Source organism: Branchiostoma lanceolatum, chromosome 4, assembly GCF_035083965.1.
Source record: "Branchiostoma lanceolatum isolate klBraLanc5 chromosome 4, klBraLanc5.hap2, whole genome shotgun sequence".
In the NCBI taxonomy this organism is placed as follows: Eukaryota; Metazoa; Chordata; class Leptocardii; order Amphioxiformes; family Branchiostomatidae; genus Branchiostoma; species Branchiostoma lanceolatum.
In genome coordinates, this window is record NC_089725.1 from 7359222 (window position 1) to 7385628 (window position 26407).

The window sequence follows — 26407 nt, forward strand, 5'->3', positions numbered from 1 at the left end:
GGCATTGACGGAGAAGAATGTAAAGTAGAATGATGAAGTGGTACACTGTAAATGCAGAAATGCTCGCAGTTTTCGCGGCAACCGTTTCACTGCGCACTTAAAATCAACGCAAACATTTTTGTCCAATACTGTAGCAGTATGTGACTATAGCATTGCCGGGAAATTAAAACCACCACGAACACTCCATTTTACCCTTAGCCCGAAATAAAAACCACACGAAATTAAATGCATTTTACAGTAACTTAATCATTCCTTATCCATCATCATGAATTTTTCTTGTCCTCCTCCCTTGCAGGAAACAACAGGACCCTGACCACATTACTGCAGGCCACCAGGAGACTGACTCCCAGCAGAGCAGTCAGGTGTATGGACAGCAGTGATTGGTTAAAGCCGTGTACGTGCCAGCTGGAGATCTGTATCGGCTGGTACCCCTGTGGCCTCAAGTACTGCCGTGGAAAGGACGCGAACGGGAAAGTCATCAACTATCGCTGCGGGATCAAAACGTGCCGCAAGTGTCGCCAGTTTGACTACCACGTGAAGCAGAAACAGCTGTGTGTGTGGGATGAAACGTGGCAGTGACGTTGGATCGCCCTCTTCCGAAGCTGTAACTTGGACAAACCCAGCAATATGCAGCTTTTGCGGGCACTAGTCGTCCCGAGAGCTCAGCGAGGTTCACTCCATCCTCTAATCAGGTCCAGAAAGCCTGCCTGAACAGTCGGCAGCCTTTTATTCCTTATCACGTCCCTTCAATGAAGGGTGGTTTTACCTTCTTTTTTTTCTTTGCAGCCTTTCGTCAAAGGGTTGGTTTTATCCCTTTTTAAAATCTCAGAGAGAGAATACCGTCTTGATTTTATGTCCGATTCGTTTTTAATTGAATGTTGTGTGAAGGATAACCCGTGGCATTCCCACAGCATGCACCTGGCTATTAGGTCGCTTCACGCTGAGAGTACCATCCCTTGGCGAAGCAAGGTCACTCCTGGAGGTTTACACAAACCAGATGGAGCCCTTTGTTCCCGGTGATCACCAGTTTCTGTCTACTTGGGAGCAAGCCAAAACCTGATCAAACTCTGATTTCTTTTTGGGTATGCCAAATCATACCCAGTGATACCACTGGAGAAAAAAGAGAAGGAATTTACACATGAAGAAGGAAAGACTTGCTTTAGTAGACAACCTTACGTTCTTCCAGAAATTCTAGATGAAAGTGAAAGAGCACTTTTGGCACAGTGTGTTCTAGTGCCATTTGGGGGGAGTTACGCAGGTGATTTTTCACTGTAATGACTTTAAGAGATACTAACTGTGGAAAAAGATTGTCTTCAAAGGGAGCTCATCTATTGCATTTGACTTGGGATCAACTGAATGGTAGGATTGATTCGGTTCTTATCCCCGTGCCGGTGGTGAAGTGCGGTGGGATTGCCACGAGTCGTTAGCTGGAGTGTATAGATCGATACGACGTTACGACAGTTGATTATATAGAGTTAAAGCATCACTCCGACAGTTAGCTCACCTTTAAAACAGTCGACGGTGACTGTCTGAGTGATGTGAGGAGCCTCATATTTTTTAGGCTCACCAATTTTTAGGTCAGCCTCTGGTACCTGGTGCCTTTTGCATTGGTATATTATCAGAGGACAGCGTGCCAAGAGTTTTTAACTTCCTTTAGTTTGAATGCGATGACCTGTTCCACAGGAGAGGTGTGGTACCGCCACATATGGTACAAGTGGTACAAGTGGTACCGCCGTGTGAGCTCACTTTACAAACCACATGTTAAATAACAAAATGAAGAAATGCCATAAGTACAGAGGACTGTCTAGCCCAGGCTGACCTCGCCTGGTCGTCTTAGCTTGGGTACCGTCCTCTGTAGTTACCGCTGGCTCTCCGTTTTCACGTGCAAGCCAGCCGTAGCCACGGAGGATGGTGTCCGGGCTATGGCTGTCCTTTCCACATATTCAGGGGTGCCAAAGTGTTCATACAAATTTCACAGAATTCATACAAATTTTACGGAATACATACGATCCATTACAAGAGACATACGAGTTTTAAGGAATTCACACGAGTTTTACGGAATACATACAATCCAGTACACAGAAACATACAAATTTTTCGTAATACATACGATGTATTACTAGGAAACATACGATCCTTACTATTTGTTGGGTCATATGACATGACCGCCAAATTCAAGATGGCGGACTCGGGATTACAGTTCTTCGTACGATATCTTGGCTTTTAAGAGCTAAATAATGGCGTATCCCATCCTGCTAAACTCTAAATATCTCAAGCTACACTAGATTAAGACTGATGTTGGCTTAGACCAACCAGGACCAGCAAAGCTAGATTTGGTGCTAGCGTGATGGCCAACAAATTAGTAAAATTCGTATGTTTCTTAGTAATGGATGGTATGTATTCCGTACAGTTCGTATGTTTCTCGTAATGGATCGTATGTATTCCGTAAAACTCATATAAATTCCGTAAAATTCGTATGAATTCTTTGGCACCCCTGATGTACATGTAGGAGTACATTGTAGTGCACTGTGCCTCTACAGGAAACACCTTGCCAATCTACCATGGAATGAGATGCCTTATTTTTCTACATAGGTCATGTATAGAAAATGCAGTTTATTGACATATTTTGGTATGAAGGAAAAATCTGCAAGACAAATGGTAATTAATATTTATGGCACAAGGATAACCCCTTAAAGCCTGTACAGCCCACAAACTCTGGAGAGATAGCAGAAGAAATTATTTATTGGAAACTTGGTAGGTCCTATACGGGTCAATGGATAGCTTCGGAGTGCATCAAGATATGGGTGGTGCACGGACCAAATGTATAGTCAGAACTAACCCCACAGCACCGTTACATTGGTGCTGCAGCAAGATAATCAAGCCTTCTAACATTGCATATTTTACAAGCAGTTTGGAAGCTTTTCTACTACTATTATAGTAATCAATATGTTGAATGATAGACTGTTAAATGAGATGTATAATGCTGATGTGCTGTACCTTCTGTGATGAGACTAGTAAGTAGGCAGGATATGAGTGAATAAATGCACTGCTTGGTTTGGGGACAAGTCTTTATTTGTAGACTTGTAGGACATTAGCCTTATGCAATGCCAATCTGTCTGGCTTCACAGAGTTGATAGGAAAGTCTGTGATGAGTGTCAGATGATGATGTATATGGACAAAAAACTGTTACAGTAACAACATTGATTCCAACCTCCGAATCCGGTATTCGAATTTTAGACGGCGGCGCAACCAGCGCGCTCGAAATGCATTCTAAATATTCTATGGAAGCCCGCGTGATACAACTTAGAACCCCGTGTGATATGGAAATTTATCACACGGTCCAGAACACCCATATTGAACGTTTTCGTGGCCCAGGTATGACATAATAGATGATATCAGACGTTAGCATCATCCCAATGTTTAGGTCCACACTTACTCACTTCTGAGAAATAGTGTCTGCTGTGTGACAAAAACTGAAAAAAGATAACAGCCAACAAAATTCATCTGTGGATGAACAGTTTTTACATTTACTCCTGGCTATTTTGAGCCAAATCACAAATGTGACTGTACTTCATCAGACACTCTTGCCAGTTTGGGGTCATAGAAAGTTGTTGTTTTTTCACCTGGACTATATTATTGAGATGGATCTATATCAATTTTGACTTGTCCCCCTGCCATAGCAGTTGTTTATATTGTTGTGTAGTTCCATCACAAGAGTGCACACATGTATATTGTTTTGAAGCTTGTCCCATCACAAGAGGTACAGCACAATATAGATGTAGGTGATGGGGAAGAGGAGATTTTGGAGTCAGACATGGGGTAAACCCTTATACAAGCAGGAACACTCTGGACCATGCTTGTAGAGTCATATAGCCTGAAATCTGTCCGCACTAGCTCTTGCTGCTTCCCAACTGTTCGCTGGCAGCCAAAGCTATCACGACTAGCCTGGGTGCCATCCTCAGTAGTAATCGCTGGCTCAATCTTTTCGTTTACATGGTTAGCGAGCAAAAAGTTTGAGACAGCGGTTACTACGGAGGATGGAACCCAGGCTAATCCTGACAGGATTTCTGGCTACGTATCCCTGTCATGTCAACCAAATCTCTCCTTCCTCCACACTACATGAGACTGTGATGAGAAGACTGACATTGGTACCCTACTGTACTACATTATATTGTTGTTAGAGTTTTAACATTTCACCCATATTTCAGCCCATGTTACACATGTCATCTCCCATTGTGATATTTCGTTGCTCGTCCTACCAAAAGCTGTAATTTTTAAAGAGAAAGTTGTATGTTCTGATGTGGCCATTACGTGCTGTAAGCTACCTCCCTTTTATTTTCGCAGCATGTTGTATGGTGCACAGATAGCAGAGCAAGGAAACTAGAAGGGATCATTTCACAAGTTCACATGCCTTTTCAAAACAATATTCTTTCCATCACTTGCAAGTTCATTTGTGTTTGTAGGAGTCATTCTGAATCAAAGTTGAACTGTAATTGCCAACGCACAAAATTTGACTTACCCAAATTTTCAAATGATCAACTCCAGTCTTTGTCAAGGAATGAGTAATCCACTGCTTCTGTGACATCACAGTTCTGCAGATAGAACATGTTAGCTCGCTCGCGTAGGGGCCCTGATCTTCAGTGCCGGTAGACATGGTTCTGTCGCCGTTACTGACAGTTTCTCATGAATGATTAATGAGCTATCCTTATTTGGCGGTTAATTTGTTCTGAACCTAAAGCAACGATGTAACACGTAACCTGATTGGTTGATAGCTTCCCAGCGTTCTTTGCGCTTTTGCTTCAGATGAGGTTAAGCAAACCCTCTGATTGGCTGAAGCTGTTTTGGTGGTGACGTCGCCAGAACCATGTCTACCAGCGCTGAAGATCAGGGCCCCTACGCGAGCGAGCTAACGTGGAGCGATACGGGTCCTGATTTAATGAGGGTTGTAACTCGGTGAGCAGTGGATCAAGTGTTTTGTGTTTGTAATTACAGTAACTGTCAATTTTGACCCAGAGCATTTTTTCATTCTTGAAGACCTGTACTCACCTACAGTTGTAAGCATGATCGATATTGTTGTTCCAGAATAAAATGGCCGTTCAGCCATCCTCCATTACCTCAATGCTTTGTTCAGAAGCAACGTGTAGATTTGTGAGAATTCCTTGTGAGAATTCACCAAATGAGAAATAAAAGCTTTAGCACCCATACATCTGACGCGTAGTTTTATGGATGACATTGACATACGTGTGCATAGTGATGTTCACCAATTTTAAAGAAAGAAAAAAAGGAAATGAGGCAGGCAAAGATTTGTGGCAATGCCTTTCACGAACATAAGTATTTCATTTTGCGGTAGGGCCACACCAATTTTATTTGTTGTTCTCGGAATAGCCTGTCCTGTTTTTCCCATTTTGAAAAAAAAATTGGGTCGCTAGTCCCATTCACAAATTTTTACTCACAATTTTACTATTTTTTTTCAGTTGTAAAACTTGGTAGCCCCCAAAAGAGATGATAAAGGTCTGCACATAACTAAAAACTGTGGTCACATTGATCATAAGTTGTAATTTTTCAATCATCAAAACTATTTCTCAATACCATATATTATATGGCAAAAGGTAATTTTCTTACTGAAATTATAGTACTAGATCAAAGAAAGGGGTTCATTGCATAAAATGAGCCATAAAAGCTGAAACTTGAATAATTCTATTATTCTTTATGTTATGTAAACCTTTATCTTAACCCTAGACTATATGCAAAAAAAATTGTTTTTATTTTTTTCCCACCCTGTCGCTACAATTTTTTTCTGAAAAAATCCGAGAAGCAACAAATAAAATTGGTGTGGCCTAGGGATAAAATGGAGTGTTCGCATTGGTTAAAATCGAAACAATTAGCCTCCTTTGCATGCGTTCTGGGGGCAGGCTATATGCGGCAATACGATTTCTCCAGCAAAACAACCTGGCCCCAATATGTTGAAAATCGCAAATCAGTGCTCCCCATGAAAATAAACGCCTGCACCACCCAGAAGGCCAAACACCTGATTGCCATTCTCTCATTGGCTAAACTGCTGATTGTGATGGACAGTCAGGATCGGTCTATTTCAAGCTCAGACTGTAGAGATGCTTTCCTCTAATGTCGTCCTCCTACAGTTACCGTACTGATCTTAACCTTCCATTCCGTGCAATCCGTAGAGCCATTTGAATACAGCCTGATATTCTTGTGCAGATGAGAAGAGACTGTTGGTAAGAGTGGTTGTTCCCTGAGAACGGTACAGGATTTGGCAGTGTAAACGGGAATGGGTCGGATGAGAGGTGCAGATACATTGACACTGCATCCAGAGTGAGTGCCTAAGGAAAAACATAGAAGAGATATCTGGATGTACAAGCTTAAAGGGATTAAGCACGTCCGGAATCCCTTGTTGCTTGCTCAGTGTTAATCTGGTCCTTTAAAGTGCTGTCAGTTGATCTACCCACGTCTAGGGAATCCTACTGAAGACCTTGCCAAGTTTCTGTATTAAACTTCAGTGTATCCAAAAGAGTAGCAAGGATGGTGAAATTGTGTTGCAATGATTTTCCCACATGTACAGGATATAGGAGATTCTTTTTACACAAACAGTAATTCTCACCTGCTAACGTTTCGGTGTCTGTCAGACACTTTCGTCAGAGCTTCTGACTGGAGTACTGCTTCTCGCCGGTATAAGTAGCCGAAGTAGGTGGCACTTTTGCGGTGAGACCTCAATCACAAACGTGGCTAAGTTTGTATCCCCCCCCCCCCCCCCCCCCTGTCCGGTTCATCACTGGTGTTGACTTCTTCATCCAGACGGCTTTCTTGATCCACCGGATCGATACGTCTATTGTCCTATATAAGAATCTCCTATATCCTATGTTCTTCCAACCTGATGAAATTATTTTCAGAAGGATGATTGTCCCACATTTTTGGGTCCTGTAAGGTAGAAAATGTGTCCAGATTGTCAATGTAAAGAATAGCAAATAGATTCCCTCAGCACAAAGCATGCATGGGAGACCCTGTGACGACATCATTACCATTTGAGCTGTGCATTCTCTCCACGGACCCGAACAAACAAGACTGCCCTGTGCCATCCTTTGCTGCCAGACTCGCCCCTTGAGTGTGACAGTGCGTAATAACAAGCAGCTATGACGTACCGTGTTAAAGCCCCTTTCCACTAGACGGTGATCCCTGGGCGACCAAAATTGGATTTGTGTGACCCTTGGTTTCATAATTGTAATATGATGCAAGATGTAAAAGACAGCCAACAAACGTTTAAAAAAATCGTGTTTTTTTTTAATCTTTGAAATTCGTTGAGCAACCTGTCAAACTTTGGTCGCTCTGTAGTAGCAGCCTCAAGCACCTCAAGTGGAAATGGTTTCTAAAAATTGATGGACAGGCAGTCACTCTCTCATTGGTCAAACAGCTAATTGCCGTTCTCTCATTGGATAAACTGCTAATTGAAACCATGGTAAACAAGTCGTCAAGAGGCCCAAACTTACACCACTTGTTCCCTGCCCCAAGACCCATCCACTATAAAAAAATCATGAACCTGGCGCCTCCAGAAAATTACAACCCAAACTTTGAAGCTCCGCTGCAATACTTTAGATACCCGCTAGAAGGGCCATTATCGAACTTGACCTTCCTTTCTGTAAACCTTACCCACCCACTAAGTATCATGCAGAACCATCGCCAGCTTCTCGAGTTATGTTGGCGACATACAAATACACATACACACAAAGCCCGCTGCAGTACCGACGGAAAATGCCAGGGGAACCATTTTTGAACTTGACCTCCGTTTCTACAACATCTACACACCTGCAAAAAATCATGAAGATCCATCAACGTTTCCGTCACTTTTTTTTGCCTACATACAAACACAAAAAATTCAAAGTCCGCTGCAGTACTGTTGAAAAACGCAAGGTGAACCATTTTCGAACTTGACCTTCCTTTGCACAACCACTACACACCTACCAAAAATCATAAAGATTCATTGAAGTTTTCTTGAGTTATGCTCCTGACATACATACAGACCCACCCAACAGATTTTTCAACCGAAAACATAATCTTCCCCGAGTACTAATACTCGGCGAAGATAAAAAGGAGTAGGAGGGCAAAAAAATCGCGGTGGTTTTAAGTTCGCGGCGAAAAGCTTAGGCCACAGCAAGTAATTTTTATGGATGACATCAGCGCGCTCATTAATTTTCGCCTGATTTCGAAATAAAAAACAAGAAATTTCATTGCCTTCCGACGGTGGTCAACATGCCAAAAATTGGCAAATATGTCGTAAACGTTGACAGTCTAAGGTGTTTCATTGCATATGAATACCCAGTGTAGTTCCTGCCCATGATGGTATGACAAGCTGTTTTTTTGCGTTTGTTCTACTTATAAATTAATTGAGCTGTATACACATCTTCAAGAACAGTTTAATGTTGACAGTCTGAGGTGTTTCATTGCATATGATATGAATACCCAGTGTAGTTCCTGGCCATGATGGTATAATAACAAGCTGTTTTCTGCATTTGTTCTAGCAAGGACATTATATAAATAATGGGGGGGGGGGGGTCTAGTTAATTGAACTGTATACACAAGGTGTTTCATCGCATATGAATTCCCAGTGTAGTTGCTTCAGATGATGGTACAACTCTTTTCTGCATTTGTTGTAGTTAGTCTATTGAGATGTATACACATCTACAATGACATGTTACCATTAAATCATGGAGGTTTCATATTATATATGAAACCTCATTGGTTGAATACAGGAATAAAAGATCTGTTGGTCATGATATCATATTTCGTCACCTCAATTCTTGTTTAACAAGACTTATGATCTCAAAATTTGAAAATATAGGAATCTTGTTTTTTTGGGACCGACTTGTTTTTTTTTCGCCCTATCTCATTAATTTTGGAGTCTGCGGAGGATGTCATCCATAAAATTTACTTGCTGTGGCCTTACCGCGAAAACCGCGAACATAAAACCACTGCGAACATTTCTGCATCTACAGTATCTAAGGCCATCCATAAGGGTAAAACAGTCGTCTTCAGCTGTCTTTCCTTGTGGAGTCCGCGTCAGGACCCATAGAAACTTCTGATACCTTCTGTAAGTTCAGCTGTCTCTTGGTTACACTTGCTTCCTGTTTCAAACGTCTCTCAAGCGTCAGAAATTCTGTTATGGTGGCATGTACGTGCGCACTATTGTCACTGATATATTCAAACATGACCAAACGATCGGACACCATCAATGCGAGACTGGCAACCCGATCTCAACGACGTGAGCCGGGCAGGAATCACTCGGATTGTCCCTGTCATGGCTCCGTCAGTCTGTGCTCTGACGTAAGCTACAGATGTGGCGTCTCAGTGGCGTAATGGTAGGGTCTTTGACCCATTACTCCGGAGGTCCTGGGTTCAAATCCTGACATGCCCAATTGACGTTGTGCCCTTGGAAAAGGCACTTTACACGAATTTCCTCACTTCACTCAGATGAAAATAAGTACCTAGCTTCGGTTAGGAACGTCCCTCGGATAGGACGTTAAATTGTGCGCTAGGAAAACTGGAGATGTTGAAAAATGTGATTCTCAGAAACCTCTCAGATACCAACTTTTTACCTTCGCCGGGAAGGTTATGTTTTCGTCAGCGTTCGTGTGTGTGTCTTTCCGTCGGTGTAACGTTACACGATAACTGGCTGGATTGTCTTGATACTTGGTATGTGGGTAGGTCTTCTTGACACCTCGAAATGATTTGATTTTGGCCCCCCTAGCGGCTTGTTTGGGTATAGAACGGTCAAATGGATTGTAAATATATGTCTGGAACACCCCTACGTTGGCCTCCAAATAAAACTAAGAACCTTGTTAAAACGTACATATTCCCGAGATTTGAAGCCTTGAAACGATTTGATACGCGTTTCTCCGTTGTTTGGAGTATTACTTTTTATTGAAGATCTTTAAATGCCGATGCAGTCAAGCTGAGTTACCGCGTGCGCTCGTTAATGTGATCAAGTAATGTCCGAGTTAAAGTGGTATGGGCGCTTAGGTAATATCATTTTCCCAACAAAAGAAAAACATCTCATTGCAAAAAAAAAATCCTTACACAGGTATCAGTAACACTGGCGTACTGAAAGAAAGCCACTGGTGGAGGTTTCATTTTGCGTTATGAATCAATACTTTTCATATGCATTGTATATTTCAGGTCCCTTCTATCCAAATTGCATATCGCATGTATAAGAACCTCTGTACAGTACGTGTACTTTGACAGAAAGCTATAACAATGTTTCGGCATTGATTATATTGTTACGTATACGTGGCTAGGGCTACATACATAGATTCTGCCTAATCCCCAAGCAGATATAGAAAGGTCTAATCACTCTAATGAATCGGCAGCTTCGGCGGGTTCGTGTGGCCTAACGGTAGGGTGTTCGACCCAGAACCCATCGGTCCCGGGTTCGAATCCCCTGATGCCACCGATGTTGTGACCTTGGAAAAGGCACTTTACACGACTTTCCTCACTCCACCCAGGTGTAAAAATGGGTATATTGTTCTCTGTACGTGGCACTGTTAAACTGAGTTATAAAAAAAACTTGAGTGCAGTGCCACGTCGTCCTTGTCCAAAAGCAAATAAAAAAATACACCATTGCAATTCCAGTGACACATACCAGGGGGCCCAAAATTGACCTTGACCTTTCTCCTCCCAGCACCTACCCACATACCAAATATCATTACAATCCATCCACACGTTCTTCAGTTGTGCTGATATTAAGCGTCCGGTGACACAAACATATACACATGATAACACACAACGCACGCAAAACAATATCCCCATGAAAAAATTTTTTTCATGGAGAAAATAAAAATCGGTAGTTTGTGAAACGTTAAGATTTTGCCTGTCTCCATCTGATTGGAGATTACATTCTGCCCATTTTTCCTGCTTATCTTGACCTTGAGCAGTCTTTGAGAGAAGAGATACCTCTAGAGGTCAATCAGGTCAATGTTGGCCGTGAAGCTCCGGATATGCCGTGGCATATCGACAGCACAAAAAATCGATAGCGTTAGCCTGATGATTCTGCATGATCCTTGATTAAGAGCGCGGAAAATCCTAGGCGGAAAGCAGATGTTGAGATGATTACCGTATACTGGGTCATTTGTTCTACTGGAACTAACAGCTAGAGCATTGCGGCCTGAATGTGCACCAACTGTGCTTAAGTTAGAATGGGTTGGTGATGACAGAAGATGTCGTTCCAGTGGCTTCGTCTGAGCACGTCTGTAAAGAGGAGCTAAACTTAGAATTGAAAAACCTAGTGTACTATACCCCCCTCTCACTGGACCCGCGGCACGCTGGCGGCGTCGCTGCGTCCTAGACTGGATTCGTGTTACCCTTGACTTAACAATGGGAATATCATTCAAAACGTACAAGCATGACCAAAAAGACAACAAAACACACAAAGCTTAAAAAGATTCGTTTTTTGTCGATGAAATTCGTTGAGTGCTTTTTGTCAATTCGATCGGCCGCAGCGACGCTGCCAACGTGCCGCGGGTCCAGTGAGAGAGGGGCTTATGTCATTTGCAACGTGCTGACGGTTACTCCCCTGATGATTGAATTAATTAATTGATTGACAGGTCACAATAGGCGATCTTACGAGGAGGGAGGCATATACGACAAAAATCGCGACCCTCCGCTTGTCTATTCCTTTCTATCTATTTCTTACCGGAATAAGCTGAAGAGGAGTGTAGCGATTTACAAGACGTTGAGCGGAGATTGAGACAAGACGGTTCACTTTTACAGTGTCTTTGTCAATTTTGCCCCTTTTCATGATTGTAGGCCAAGCGCCAGTAGCAGGTGAAGTTAATAGTCCAGTGGCCTAGCGACCCTGCCTCTGGACCAAATGGTTGGGAGTTCGAATCCCAGCCATTATCACCAACCTGACATGCACGCCTCATTGGAAAGTGTTGCAGTCCTTTTATAGGACGGGACGTCAAGCCGTGGCCAACTGTTTGGTACCTGTCGAAAAGAGCTAGAGGAATTTCCCAGGTTCAACGAACCTGTAAATACCACAGCGCCTGTCACGACCAGTGGAAAACTACCTCTTCAGTGAGCTTAACCGGTTCGAGATGACTTTTGCCACACTCCGCGTGTTGAGGACGCTCCGAGAATCGCAGTGACCAGCCCCACTTCTCAGCAGAACGGTAACTGAGTAGCAGGGTCGATTTCCCGCATGGCTGCGCCCCGTTTATAGCTCCTGATTCCGATGGACCAATTTCATTTTTGATTGGCAGAACGGGGCGTGATTGGTCCAAACGACATCGGTGGGACGCGGTGGATGATTAGAGTGAATCGGACGTCGTGACTTGTGATCTGATGGCGACCTACGGGGAAGCGGTCCGAAATGCCGGATAGTATCTCGTCCACCGTCTCTTACGCTTCCGCCTCTTTCCTGCTTAACTTACCGGCTGATAACTCTGGTCATGCCTATCACACAGAGATGCGATCCTAACCGATCTCACAGCGTTGTGAGTTTGGCCTTACCAGACTAACTAAGCTGGGAGAATATTTGCCAAGGGTTTTGGCCACCATAGGGTTTCATTTGCTGGCATAGAGGGAAATCGTCAACCTTCCCACAGCCGATTAACCCCTTTTGGTCGAATTCTTCTATCCGTGCCCCCGTAGGAAGGCCTGGTGGAGGCTATGTGTTTAATCCGTTCCTGTAACACACTGTTTCCGACAAGGTTTTTCCCTGCACTCACGAGGGTTTGCACAAATTGGATTGCATGATCAATGAAGGCTGATGAGCTTGCTGGGAGCTCGCTAAATATGGCTTGATTAGCGCTGTTGTCCGAGCTGTTCTTTTCCGCAATAGCACGAAATGGAGAATTCCAAGTGAAACATTTTGCTCTCGTTTCATCATTCAGTCACTTTCAACGTCATTCAGTCACTCTCAACGTCATTCAGCCACTTTCAACGTCATTCAGTCACTTTCAACGTCATTCAGTCACTTTCATTCGGTCACTTTCAACGTCACTCAGTCACTCTCAACGTTATTCAGTCACTTTCAACTTCATTCAGTCACTCTCAACGTCATTCAGTCACTCTCAACGCCTTTCAGTCACTCTCAACGTTATTCAGTCACATTCAACGTCATTCAGTCACTTTCAACGTCATTCAGTTACTTTCAACGTCATTCAGTCACTTTCAACATCATTCAGTCACTTTCAACGTCGACGTCATTCAGTCACTTTCAACGTCATTCAGTCACTTTCAACGTCATTCAGTCACTTCCAACGTCATTTTCAATACTAAAAGTTCAAAGTAGTCTAAGTAGGTGACGAACTGTACAAAGAACTACCGGGACTTGAAGATAGCCCCATCATGCCATAAAGGCAATAAAAGGGACATAAAATCTAGAGATAGTTAGAAGGGATTCCCCTCCTGTGCTATTTGAAACGGACCCGTTTCGCTCTCACTAGAAGCCTTTATCCTTCTGGGCCCGGGAAGCGAATTGATTCGATCTTTAAGTGATCGCATTAACTTCGCGCATGGAGGAAGACGAACGTATTTTTGGCCGGACATTACAACCCAGAGCACGCTGGCGCCTGGAGAGCGTGTATGTGACGGAAATGCAGGAGTTTCTGTAGCATCCAATTTTGTCTGTAATGACGTCCACTGGACTTTCCGTCTATCGGAAACGGCGGCTCACCGGGAACAGCCGCTTAATCGATCTCTGAGGGTCTAGTGTGAAGCCCTGTCTGAAGTGAAGTCTGATGTGAAGTCGTGTCTGATTTGATGTCGTGTCTGATTTGAAGTCGTGTCTGATTTGAAGTGTAGTCTGATGTGAAGTCCTGGCTGATTTGATGTCGTGTCTGATGTAATATTGATTCAAGTCGTGTCTGATTTGAAGTCGTGTCTGATTTGAAGTCGTGTCTGATCATTTTTTGAAGTCGTGTCTGATTTGAAGTCGTGTCTGATTTGAAGTCGTGTCTGATCATTTTTTTGAAGTCGTGTCTGATTTGAAGTCGTGTCTGATTTGAAGTCGTGTCTGATTTGAAGTCGTGTCTGATCATTTTTTTTAAGTCGTGTCTGATTTGAAGTCGTGTCTGATCATTTTTTTAAAGTCGTGTCTGATTTGAAGTCGTGTCTGATTTGAACTCCTGGCTGGAAATCAACTCTGACGAGCCTGAAGCTAGTTTGCCTAAATCCACTGTGTAACCCTATATCCGATTCTTTATTAATCAGGTTATTGAGGGAAATTGTTAACCTTCTCACTGCTGCCTACTCTGTGACCAATAGAGAATGGGGTGCCAACTGGCTACTTCAGTGTGCTAAAGGTTAAATACAACATAAGAAATGTCAGCACCAGATTTTACAAAAGTATACACGTCCACAAGCAAATCTATGTTTTACTCTTCCACGTGCTTCCAGCATGGCGGCTTGAAACCAGAAAAAATCCACCATTCCATACACACACTGAACAAATATCATGATAACGGCGGTAAGGTAAGGTTAACCACGTACGTGAAACGTTCTATTTCTGTACCGCGCGGTTTTAGCCGCCACGTCTTCTGATGACGTCATTAGCACGTCAATGACCCTTTACTGATTGCCAACTGCTTCCTCGAGAGGCGTTACCGAAGGTTTCGATGAACCGACAATTCAGAAGTTCGATGTCAGTTACGCCCCATTTCTATCTGATGCTGCAACCGCTGAGCGACAGACGATTTGAAGATCACTCAGTTGAATTTTGTAGAAGAAAAAAATATTATTTTACGTTTTGTGTGCTTGGTTGTCTTTTAAGTCATACTTTTACATATTGCATCATATTTCAATTATGAAACTAACGGTCATACAAATCCAATTGCAACTTTGGTCGCTGTACTCGCTTAGCGATCGCCGTCTAGTGGAAAAAGGGGGCATTAAGTCACACCTGTGCGTATATTCAAGTGCGTATGAGGTGCGCATGAACATTTTTCTGGGTTTATGTAAAGTTTGCAGGGATTACGTTGTTTTTTACTTTGACCCACCGTTGTGCAGCCTAGTTATCGAACCAGCAAAGACATGACTTTTATTCTTTGTCTGCAAACGTAACCTAAAACAAAACGTTGTTAATACGCAACTCATGCGGGCTTGTGTATATACGCACAAGTGTGACAGGGGCTTTACACTGACACAGTCTGGATGGGTTTGCGCATGTAAAACCATGGTGAAACGAGTTTGTACCGGTTGGGGTCGACGCACGCCCTCCTCTACCCCTCTGCCCGTCATCAATATTCCATCAACCGCTCTCCCGAGTCCTGATGAAATTTTCAAGATCAACATCCTGGTCGAAAATTACATATCTGGGATTTTACGGCCGTTTTCCGATGCCACATAACGGCCTGTGGAATGAAGGATTCACGCTGCGTGCAGAATAGATGTCGGGATCAAGTACAGAATAACGAGCGCCCAGAGCGCGCGCCGTAAACAACCAGCTTTAATCAAATGAAAGCTTTTCCCATGTCGGGTCTGGAATAGGGGTCTGCATGCATTTTTCCGTGAAGCATGGCGAACTGTTGTAACTGTTGTAACTCACCGTTAATTGTAGCCGGTGTAGTGGCTAGAAGCTACCCCTGCCCAAAATGTATCTGTATTATTCCCGGATATACAATGGCCCCTGATCTATAATATCAAATTCAACGTTAAAAGCGTTGTTGGTAAACTTGAAAGCGTAGTTGGTCCCTTTAATTCTGAGCAGAATTTTTTATCCTGAATTCATCGTTAAGCGTTATTGGCAAATTCTTCGTATCGTGTAGTCGAATAAAAGTTTGCCCAAACCGTAAGACACAATAGAGCGTCCGGTTGTGTCTGGTTGTATTCAGACTTTTGCCAGATAACCCATGAATACAACTTACTATCCAACAAAATAGTCCCAAAATCTTTTGCAATGACAGATCAATTAACGGTTTATCGTTGCAAGTCCTCCTGAATTTAGCGTTGCCGTCCCTCCTAAATTTACCTTTAAAATTGCTGCCAGGATCCCCACATGCAGACCCTCCGGAACGCCGCGCAGACAGCAAAGCTGACAACACACATCACTTGCGGAGGTGCAGGCGTGACCTCCGCCGATAGAGGGCATCCCGGTGTGGAAACATTTCCCTCAGGGAAACCATCCATTCCGCCGGAGATCACTCCGCGCCCAGGGGAAGGAGGATGACCCTGTTCTTTCCCCCTTCCTCATCTCAAGTCGCCAAACGTGATTACAAACCTGGCAGTCGATATAAAGACGCCTAGATGGTCGATAAGTTGGTGAATAAGCACGGCAAGGGGAGTTGGATGTTGGTAGACTTCCAAGAAATCTGTAGCGAATCCGTCTTCAACAAGTGCAAATCATCGGAACTCTTTTAGAGTACAGAATAGATTTTATTGTCCTGGTAAGTAATTAAAGATTATTAAATCTACAGCCAGCGAGACATGACTACTCTACGGGCGCTGCACTATCAAACAATGTCGCTAGGGGCGCCCCAGAACATACAGTATAACGATCAGGTTACCAGTACCACAGCCAAGTCCAGGTTTGTGCTTCCTGCTAGTCTGGAAACAAATGCTTTACTCTAGGCTGACTAGCTTTACACTTTAGGCTGACTAGCTTTACACTAGGCTGACTAGCTTTACACTAGACTGACCAGGTTTTCACTAGGCTGACTAGCTTTACACTAGGCTGACTAGCTTTACACTAGGCTGACTAGGCTGACTAGCTATACCTGACTTACATCGGTCATAATATCTGGCTGTAAGTTGGTCTGCCAGAATGGCAGATAGACTAAATGATTGTCAGCATTTGAAATGAAAAAAGATTGAATACGTGTATTTCAAAATAAACCCCAGTGCAGTGATGTAGAAAAGTATTGTTCTCCATGGCGTTACTTTGAAGTTGAATCAAGTCTTCCTAATACCACTATCAAACTAAATGTGAAGATGTTTTCTTGTCCGATAGGTTATTCTGCATCCGTAATGATAGACGCCGTCGGCTGGGGCTCGCAGTCGTCCTCATCACCTGGCATCTGTGGGGGAATAAAAGGGGGAAATGCGTCGATGAGGGTAGAACATTCCTCAATACAAAACTATGCAAACAACAGTTGGTACAATGGACTGTACTATGCAGGACCATGAAAATACTGCCAAAATCGCCATGTTTCATCGAAACATCAATAATAACCCACATACTAAAAATCATACAAATCCATTCAAGGATCTGAGTTATAGGCGAGAGCACACAAACACAACCGAAAACAGTACCCCCGTCGGAGGTGAACCGCTTTCCCGGGGGTAATAAATGAATGAAACGACTGGATAACTTTGGTATCAAGTGATTGTAAATTTCGGCGCAATTCAGTTTTACTGCAAGGCTGATTTGTTTCATGTTTTATCCATAAACCAATGACTACTACCACATCTGCTCTCCAAGCAGAGGTTAGGCTCCAATTTGTTTTCGACATTTTTCATGCGTTTTTAATCGGGCTTTCTACTTTGTTGTCAGTTTTTTTGTCCACCAGCCAAACGATGCTCCCAAAAGCAGAGGTTAGGATCCGGCTTTTTTTCGACGTCTTTTAGGCGTCTTTTATTTTGTAATGTACATGTTAGGCGTTTTTATCGGGTAGATTGTTTTCTTTTGGGCTTGCCGGCGCCTGCTTGTTGTAAACAAGCCCGAAACTATAACCTCTGATTTATCTGCATGAAAACACACTCGAGCTACGTTCTTCGTACCTCCCAGTTTGCCCTGTCATCGAAAAGTTCCCCGGACTGCAGTTTGCCCCAAACCGGCAGTTGGAGGATGATGCCTGTAATTGTTCCTCCCAACAGAGCGATTCCAATGGTTACAAACAGCGCCGCCATCTGGGACTCGGCCTGTACTGCAGCCGACCTGAGGGCACAAGGTATGGGGATATACATCGACGCGGTAGAAAGTTTAGTAGGGTGCAATAGAGAAGTACGAATATGTTTTAGTTTAGAGTACACTCTATAGAATGATAAAAACGAAAAAATGGTTAACGGAATTGCAGCCTACTCACCCAGATAGGCAGTTTGCAATATCACGTGCACTCAAACAGTTTCAGTGCACACTTACCTCTTTCCGAGCTCACACAGTTTCAGTGCACAGTTTAACCTTTCTCCGAGCCCACACGCCCTTATTAGGCACAAACAGCCGTTATTTTGTTCTGAACCCAAAGTAGCGATGTAAGCCGTAACCTTATTGGCTGATAGCTTCCCAGCGACCTTTGCGGTTTTTGCACAAGATGAGCTCGTGCCATTCCTCTGATTGGCTGAAAGCTGTTTAAATTGGCTGAAAGCTCCCATCACCTCAATGAGAGGGTATAAGAGCAGGGCTGAGTCCGGGAGGGTTTGCCGAGCGGCTCATGCACACAGTTTCAGTGCACACTTACCTATCTCCGAGCTCACATAGTTTCAGTAGGCTCGCCACCACCCCAGCCACGCCCGCCAGCAGCCCAGGCATACCGTGTAAGTTATTCACACCGCATGTGTCGTGAAACTTCAGACGAGCCAGGAATGGCTGAGAAGAAAAGCAAAGAGTAGTGTAGGTAATATGCGACACAGCTTGAAAACATCGCTGTTCTGAAGCTAGTGCATAGCGATGCCGTATAGCATGTATAGTACCAATTCGTTTAGTACCTGAACGACGGTAAATCCCACGGTTGAAAGCGTACCGGCGATGATCCCGATCAGCAGCGCCCCCCAGGGTTGGATCATCATGTCTGCAGTCGTCCCAACAGCGACCCCACCGGCCAGCGTGGCGTTCTGCACGTGAACCTGTGGGGATGGGGATGAGGAATGGTTGATAACGGATCATGGAAGAGCTCGAGAATTGTTACCGCCAAGTACAAAACGAACATCCCCAATAGATTAACTTTAAACAACGCTTGTGGCTAGATGTGCAAAGGCCGTTCAGCGCAATATAACCAGCTGCTGTCGCGCCGCGTGCCTGTGAAGCTGGTGTGTTACGCTGACGGGCGTTTATACCGAAAATACAGATACATGTGATGGACCCAAATGCTACAAATGTACCACATGACCGTAACGGTTCATACATTTATCTAAACTACGAACGGTTATTAAGAACATAAACGTCTTACTCAGTATAGCGAAATATGTAATTTTCAAAACTTAGTGTAACGGTATTACCACATACAACAAAGATATGCTCACTAAGAATTTGTTTAAAGACGAAGTTCTGTATATAGAAAACAGCATATTTGTAAAATACTGAATACGAATTTTTTTGTCACACCTATGACTTTTGATACATGTCAATGTATGCTTTTTGTTGTGTATGTATTTTAGCTTTTAATGCACAGTTTTGTTATCGAAATAAAAAGCAAAAAAAAAACATTAACTAAATTTTTTGGGCCGCCTCGTTTTTTTTTCGCCCGCGCGCACTAAATTTGGAGTCTGCAGAAGATGTCATCCATAAAATTTACGTGCTGTGACCTTAACGGTTCATGCGATATTTTCTAATCGGAAAAAAAGACTGAAGCCGCGAAGCCGAGAGAAATGTGGAGCTTACCATGTTAACTCTCCCGTCCTTGTCAACAGCGGAGGACATGGCGAAGGTGACCACTGCGCATGCAGCCAGAGACAGGTATGTGTTGATGACAGCCCTGTATCGTCCGTCTCCTACCGCCAGCGCGCTGTTAAAGGACGGCCAGTACATCCACAGGAACACCGAACCTGGGGAGAAAGGGACCGAGGTCATACATATCGTACTAACCCTAACCCTACCCCCACCCCATCTGTGACAGGACCTCCTTGGTACTGAATTCATCATCATCATCATCGTTCATCCGGATTCACTCCGGTGAGATACAGTCAATAAAGTTTTTCCAGTACAATTTGTCCTTCATGGCGGAAAATAAGTACTGAACTAAGTATCACTAACTATTACATATCTGTGACAGGACCTCTCCTTGGTACTGAACTGACTATCACCAACTATTACATATCTGTTGTAGGGTCTCTCCCTGGTACTGAACTGAGTATCGACAACTATTACAGATCTGTGGCAGGACCTCTCCTTGGTACTGAACTGAGTATCACCAACTATTACATATCTGTGGTAGGACCTCTCCTTGGTACTGAACTGAGTATCCCCAACTATGACATATCTGTGACAAGACCTCTCCTTGGTACTGAACTGAGTATCACCAACTATTACATATCTGTGACGGGACCTCTCCTTGACACTGAACTGAGTATCACCAACTATTACATATCTGTGACAGGACCTCTCCTTGGTACTGAACTGAGTATCATCAACTATTACATATCTGTGACAGGACCTCTCCTTGGTACTGAACTAAGTATCACCAACTATTACATATCTGTGACAGGACCTCTCCTTGGTACTGAACTGAGTATCACCAACTATTACATATCTGTGACCGGGACCTCTCTTTGGAACTGAATCTAGTATCACCAACTATTACATATCTGTGACAGGACCTCTCCTTGGTACTGAACTTAGCATCGCTATATTTGTGACAGGACCTCTCCTTGGTACTGCACTGCCACTGAGCATCACCAACTATAACATATCTGTGACAGGACCTCTCCTTGTTCTGAACTGAGTATCATCAACTATAACATATCTGTGACAGGACCTCTCCTTGGTGCTGAACTGAGTATCACCAACTATAACATATCTGTGACAGGACCTCTCCTTGTTCTGAACTGAGTAACATCAACTATTACATATCTGTTGTAGGACCTCTCCTTGGTACTGAACTGAGTATCACCAACTGTTACATGTCTGTTGTAGGACCTCTCCTTGACACTGAACTGAGTATCACCAACTACTACATATCTGTGACAGGACCTCTTCTTGGTACTGAACTGAGTATAACCAACTATTACGTATATGTGACAGGACCTCTCCTTGGTACTGAACTGAGTATCACCAACTATTACATATCTGTGACAGGACCTCTCCTTGGTACTGAAATGAGTATCACCAACTATTACATACCTGTGACAGGACCTCTCCTTGGTACTGCACTGAGTATCACCAACTATTACATATATGTGACAGGACCTCTCCTTGGTACTGAACTGAGTATCACCAACTGTTACATTTCTGTGTGACAGGACCTCTCCTTGGTACTGAACTGAATATCACCAATTGTTACATGTCTGTGTGACAGGACCTCTCCTTGATATCACCACTGCACTCACCGATCATGCTGAATAGGTCGGAGTTGTAGTTAGCCCCCTCTTTGGTGCTGTCGGAGGCCTCGGGCCTGTACAACATCCGGGCCACCGTCAGCCCGAAGTACGCCCCGAACACATGCACGAACATCGACCCTCCGATGTCCAGGGCCTGGGAAGATTCAAGGGAAGATTAATCTTTTTACTTATTTCAAAGACTAAGACTAAGAGCCACGCAAATGTTTTGGGTCACTGTACTGGATTGTGATGACATTTGCTTCATTCTCGCACAACAAAAGAGCGATACGAACAAAAATCTTGAACTCAAACAATATCATGATCAACTCCATCATCCCCACTCACAGGACAACTTTGACTCTAAAAAGCAACGTAAGAATCCTTCATGCCAAATCAGATATTTGCGGAAGATCTTGTTTTAGCAAGCACTGTAGCAAGTTTGCAGATAAAGAAAGGGTCATTACCCCTGACGGCGCGCGGTCACATTCATGGTAGGACGTCGTACGATTTTGGTGTCGTAGAATTTTCAAGTAGGCTGTGACAGAACCCAAGGCCGCCAAGAATCTAAGACAGCCTTTTTAGTAACAAGACACATACACGACTATCCCAGTAACGCCCTTTAGTTTGTGATCGTGCGAAGGTCGCATGGAAAATCTGACCGAGCCCTTACCTGGAATTGTACGGTTCCGATCCATTCGTTCACGACGAGGAACGGGATCTCTAGGAATGCCATGACTACCAGTTGTACGGGGGTCGTCTTCCCCAGCACCGCGCCGTACGAGATCAGCACGGCCGCCGCCGCGAAGTCAGCAGACAACATGCTGGGCACCAGGGGGCAACAAAACAGTTAGCCTTGATTTTAACATCCTTGGTTATACCATCCCCGGACTAGGAGCTTGTTCCGTCCTTCAGGACCGCGGATCGTACCGGAATTGCAGTACGGCCTCCGAGATTCGGTCCATCCCCATGCAAATTTACCAGTGGGGGGCTGCTAGACGCTTGATTTCTAGGCTACAGAACAGTCAGAACGCCCAGCTTTTACATCACTACCGTTCAACAATAGCAGCGCCCGGCAATATCCCATAGACGGTAAATTGTATATCGTTGTAATTTGTAATTTGTATAATTGCAAAATTGATTATCTGGGCTGAAGATAGGCGAAGTGGAGTGATGCGTTTTAGCCAGTGCTACTCGTGACAGTGCTACTCTCTCTCTCTCTCTCTCTCTCTCTCTCTCTCTCTCTCTCTCTCTCTCTCTCTCTCTCTCTCTCCCTCTCTCTCTCTCTCTCTCTCCCTCTCCCTCTCTCCCCCTTTCGTTTTCTGTCTCTCTCCCGCTCTTGTTTCCTTTCTTTCTCTCTGCCTCTCTGCCCCTCCCCCTCTCTCTTTCACTCCCTCTCTCAGTGACACACACAATACCTTTTGATATCTAAGTTGATCGTGTTGTCTTCCATGTATAAGAACCCCCTCATGAGCGTGGCCCACTGTAGCACGAAGGCGGCCACCAGCATGTTGAAGCCTACACTGCCGTACCCGTACAGCTTCAGGAACGTCATCAGGAACCCGAAACCCACAAAGATCATCACGTGAACGTCTTGGAACACTGTGGAGAGAACAGATAAAACTCAAAACTACAAAAAAACATTCATGGAAAACACTACAACGGCACGCTGGCGTCGCTGCTGCCGATCGAATTGACAAAGCACTCAACGAATTTCATCGACAAAAAAACGAATTTTTCACATCTTTGTGTGTTTTGTTGTCTTTTTGGTCATACTTGTACGTTTTGAATGATATTCCCATTATAAAGTCAAGGATAACACAAATCCAGTTTAGGACGCAGCGACGCCGCCAGCGTGCCGCGGATCCAGTGATAGGGGGGGGGGGGGCTTTAGTACTTACCCAACAAGAAATCGAAGATTTCATACGTAACGTGAAATAAATTTTTCTGAATTTCAGCTAAAATGTGTACGGCACGTTCACGACTGAGCGTCCTCAATCTACAATCGTCTGTAAATGCAGATATGTTCGCGGTGGTTTTATATTCGCGGTTTTCGCGGTAAGCTCTTTGTCACGAACTTAAAACCACCGCCAACATTTTTCCGGTGTTTCTGTAACGTTGGGTAACATAAATTCGCGGGGTACTTAAATTCGCGATTTTTCGAAAACGGGGTATTTAGGGATATGTGCTAGATGCAACATAAGTAATACCGCTAGAAATGCAAACCTGACAGACTTACGTATTCAGAACACTGTCTGAAAAGCTTCGATAAGCATGGATTATAAGGCGACGAGGTCAAAAACTCTCCGTCCCTTATTGAAACAGTCTGATGGCTTCGTGGGAGAATTACACAACATGGTTGTCGGCTGGTTTATAAGAAAAATGTCACATCCGCTTCCTGCTAAACACAATTATTTACAAGACAACTTATTACAATCTCTTTTGGTAACCTGCAACTGGATTCTATAGGTGTGATCAATCATCAAAACTCCTCTCTGTTGCTACAACCTACGGCACGTGTATTTTCCCGCCGCCATATTGTTAACCAGAATACTGTTGTCAAGCAGACGACAAAGATTTGTGAGGAACACTTTTTTGTCTAAATGCTGCGTGTGATAGTGGACTGAGGAAGATATTTTCCTCAAAGTTTGCTCCTAACACAACAAGGAACACATGGACATAGTAGTATTACCATTGCTACGGCATCCAGCTAACTTTCCATGAATAATGTAACGTTACACGTTGCCCGATGATGACGATGGGCCGACTTTGAGTGAAGTTCTACCGACTCAACACACGGGTTGTTCCCGAACTGGCCTGATGTGTGCGGTACGGCCGTTTTCTCGTGTATTTTTTTACTTGGACACGTCTATATCCATAGCACTCTCCTCAAGCCAAGGATGGAACGAATAGCTGCTGTATAAAATGTGATTAGCGGTAAGATATTCAAGACGAATCTTCTCTCCCGAATTAATGTGCCCCCCTGTCCGACAGCACCGTCATTGTGCGTGCGGCGGACGGTAGTTTCAAGTTGAAATATTATGGTGTCAGCACGACTAGAGACAAAATCTACCATATATATGATTAGTGCAAAGATAGTACATGATACTGACAGAATTATAGAAAAAAAGGATGGTTTATTGTTCTGCTAGATTGATTTCAGTCAACCATTATCGGAAAAATCCCGAATTTATGTTACCCAACGTTAGAGCTACTATTGTTTCATACGCGAACTTCAAACCCCCGCGAAAACTCCTTTTTTTCCCTACCGCGATATGAAAACCACGCGAACTTAAATGCATTTACAGTAACCTCTCGGGCGGCAAATGGGAACAACTGAAGGTAGCTTTGATGCCAGACTGTTTCCATGGCCTAGGATCTAACTCGGGGAGGGGTGGGGATCTGAGGTAAAATTTCCTCGGAGTCATGTTGGCCATGCCCCGAGGGGCTGGTCTGTGTAGGCCCTGAAAACAGTCTGGCATCCAAGAAGGCAGTGTCGTACTTGGGGGTGTCCCTGTGGTGTAGTGGTCTGCGCTTCTGTCTCTCATCACATCTGGTTCAAATTACTTAGACCAGAAGGACTGGGGTTCAAGCCCCAGGTAGGAAACCTCTAGACTTTATAAAAATGGTACATACTTCTGAAACAGTATGGAAGCTAAACACACTTCACTGCCAGTGTACTAGCCCCGTGCTACAGTGATTGTACCAGTGTGGCCCAGGGCTGTGAAACGGAGATGGGCACCGCCCTATACATCTTATGTTGTGGGAGGATTTTAACTAACTAAGTGTCGTACTTGGGTAGTAGTGGTCGATAGTCGGACCGGAGCCTGCGCTTGCCGCTGGGGGGCCATACCGGACGAACTCCACGAACAACCCCAGGAACAGTCCCTGGAACACCAGCAGGAGCGCCGTCAGCTTCCCCCGCCGGCTGGGCCGGGACTCTCTCCCCGGAAGGCTGGGGAAACAACCAAAATTACTGTTTTGTCCTAGGAAGATTCTTGAACGTAGAGTTTACACTTGTTCTTCTGAACATTTATTGTTATACTTTTCTATCATAAATTATTTTCACTACCTTGTTACCCTGCTTCTGGACATGAAGCTTCAATAACTCCACACCATACCTGCAATGAGTTTAAAAGTTGGCACTTCCATATCTCTCAGGGCATACAAGCCGTTACAGGAGCTTGATTGAATTCAGGCTACATACATACATACATACATACATACATACATACATACATACATACATACAGGCATGCTGTTTTAAACATGCACGCACGCTTACTCACACACTGTGGCACGCGCACACACATAGTACACACTGTGACACACATACACGCTTACACACATGCACCCAAGCATACTCAATCACACGCATACACACCATAGATACAAAGACACATGCCCGATATCCACTATAACGTTATACGACATTGAACTGGTGGAGACTATGGCCAAACCAAATGGATCGGCCTGCTCTTCACATCTCGTACTTACAGAGGTACGTAGCTGCTGGTCATGGTCCAATAAATCTCACGGACGGAATTGATGAAAACCACGTGGTGTGTCCGTCAGTGGGGTCGAGTGTCCTGACCCTGACCCAGGCGGACACAAAGACAGTCCTTCTATACGTACAGGCCCGCCACTGGGAACGCTTCTTATGATATTGGGTCTACTCCAAACCTGGGTTTACTCCATTTTCAATTTCCGTCATTGTACTCGGCCGTTGACCGAACATTAGAAAAAAGAATGCGTTACTAATCGAACACTGGCACATTCGCACCTAGTCTACTGGATCGCCGAGCGCCCTTTAGCTTATGTACGCACACGCAGGACGGACTATTTCCAAATATCGTGGATTGACGTTTAGTGTTGAACTCCACGTCCTGGAAGGGGGATGATATGTTTCTTTTGTTGCAAATGAATGAAATGTGGAGAATAATGAATAAAACTATAACGAATTGATAGGAAATGGACTGTTTGTCACAGACAATTGCACACACCACAAGTTAAGTGAACCAGTAGGACACTAAACGCTAGTTTGGTGTCACTTCATGTAGTTTAGTGTCAAGGGTGACTGCTTTTGAATTGGTGCCGAACAACACTACACAGCGCAAAATGAAGAATTATAAAAACGCTATTTAGCGTGAGGTGAGGAATTACATATAACGATACATTACGGCCGAATTAGGTTGGGATATTTTTGAATGACAGAAAG

At 44.0% G+C, this 26407-nt stretch overlaps 2 protein-coding genes across 3 annotated transcripts in view; one reads left to right on the top strand and one right to left on the bottom strand.

The window, feature by feature from the left end:
* Positions 1 to 5204, top strand: part of LOC136432389 (out at first protein-like) — a 41662-nt gene extending 36458 nt beyond the window's left edge. The window contains exon 4 of the mRNA XM_066423634.1: positions 296 to 5204. Coding sequence (XP_066279731.1) covers positions 296 to 579 — 284 coding nt within the window. The 3' untranslated portion in view covers positions 580 to 5204. The remainder of the gene's footprint in view (positions 1 to 295) is intronic.
* Positions 5205 to 16345: 11141 nt separating this feature from the next.
* Positions 16346 to 26407, bottom strand: part of LOC136432390 (ammonium transporter Rh type A-like) — an 11037-nt gene continuing 975 nt past the window's right edge. Inside the window, exons 1-10 of one of the 2 annotated variants that reach the window (XM_066423636.1) lie at positions 25687 to 25956; positions 24984 to 25144; positions 22608 to 22791; positions 21863 to 22013; positions 21202 to 21346; positions 19538 to 19701; positions 18646 to 18783; positions 18399 to 18526; positions 17722 to 17878; positions 16347 to 17018 (exon numbers count right to left, since the gene is read on the bottom strand). In XM_066423636.1, the coding sequence (XP_066279733.1) occupies positions 16953 to 17018; positions 17722 to 17878; positions 18399 to 18526; positions 18646 to 18783; positions 19538 to 19701; positions 21202 to 21346; positions 21863 to 22013; positions 22608 to 22791; positions 24984 to 25144; positions 25687 to 25709 (1317 nt within the window). In that variant the 5' untranslated portion in view covers positions 25710 to 25956 and the 3' untranslated portion in view covers positions 16347 to 16952. Of the gene's footprint in view, positions 17019 to 17721; positions 17879 to 18398; positions 18527 to 18645; positions 18784 to 19537; positions 19702 to 21201; positions 21347 to 21862; positions 22014 to 22607; positions 22792 to 24983; positions 25145 to 25686; positions 25957 to 26407 lie in introns of those variants that run through there. The other variant, XM_066423635.1, reaches the window with a different exon arrangement.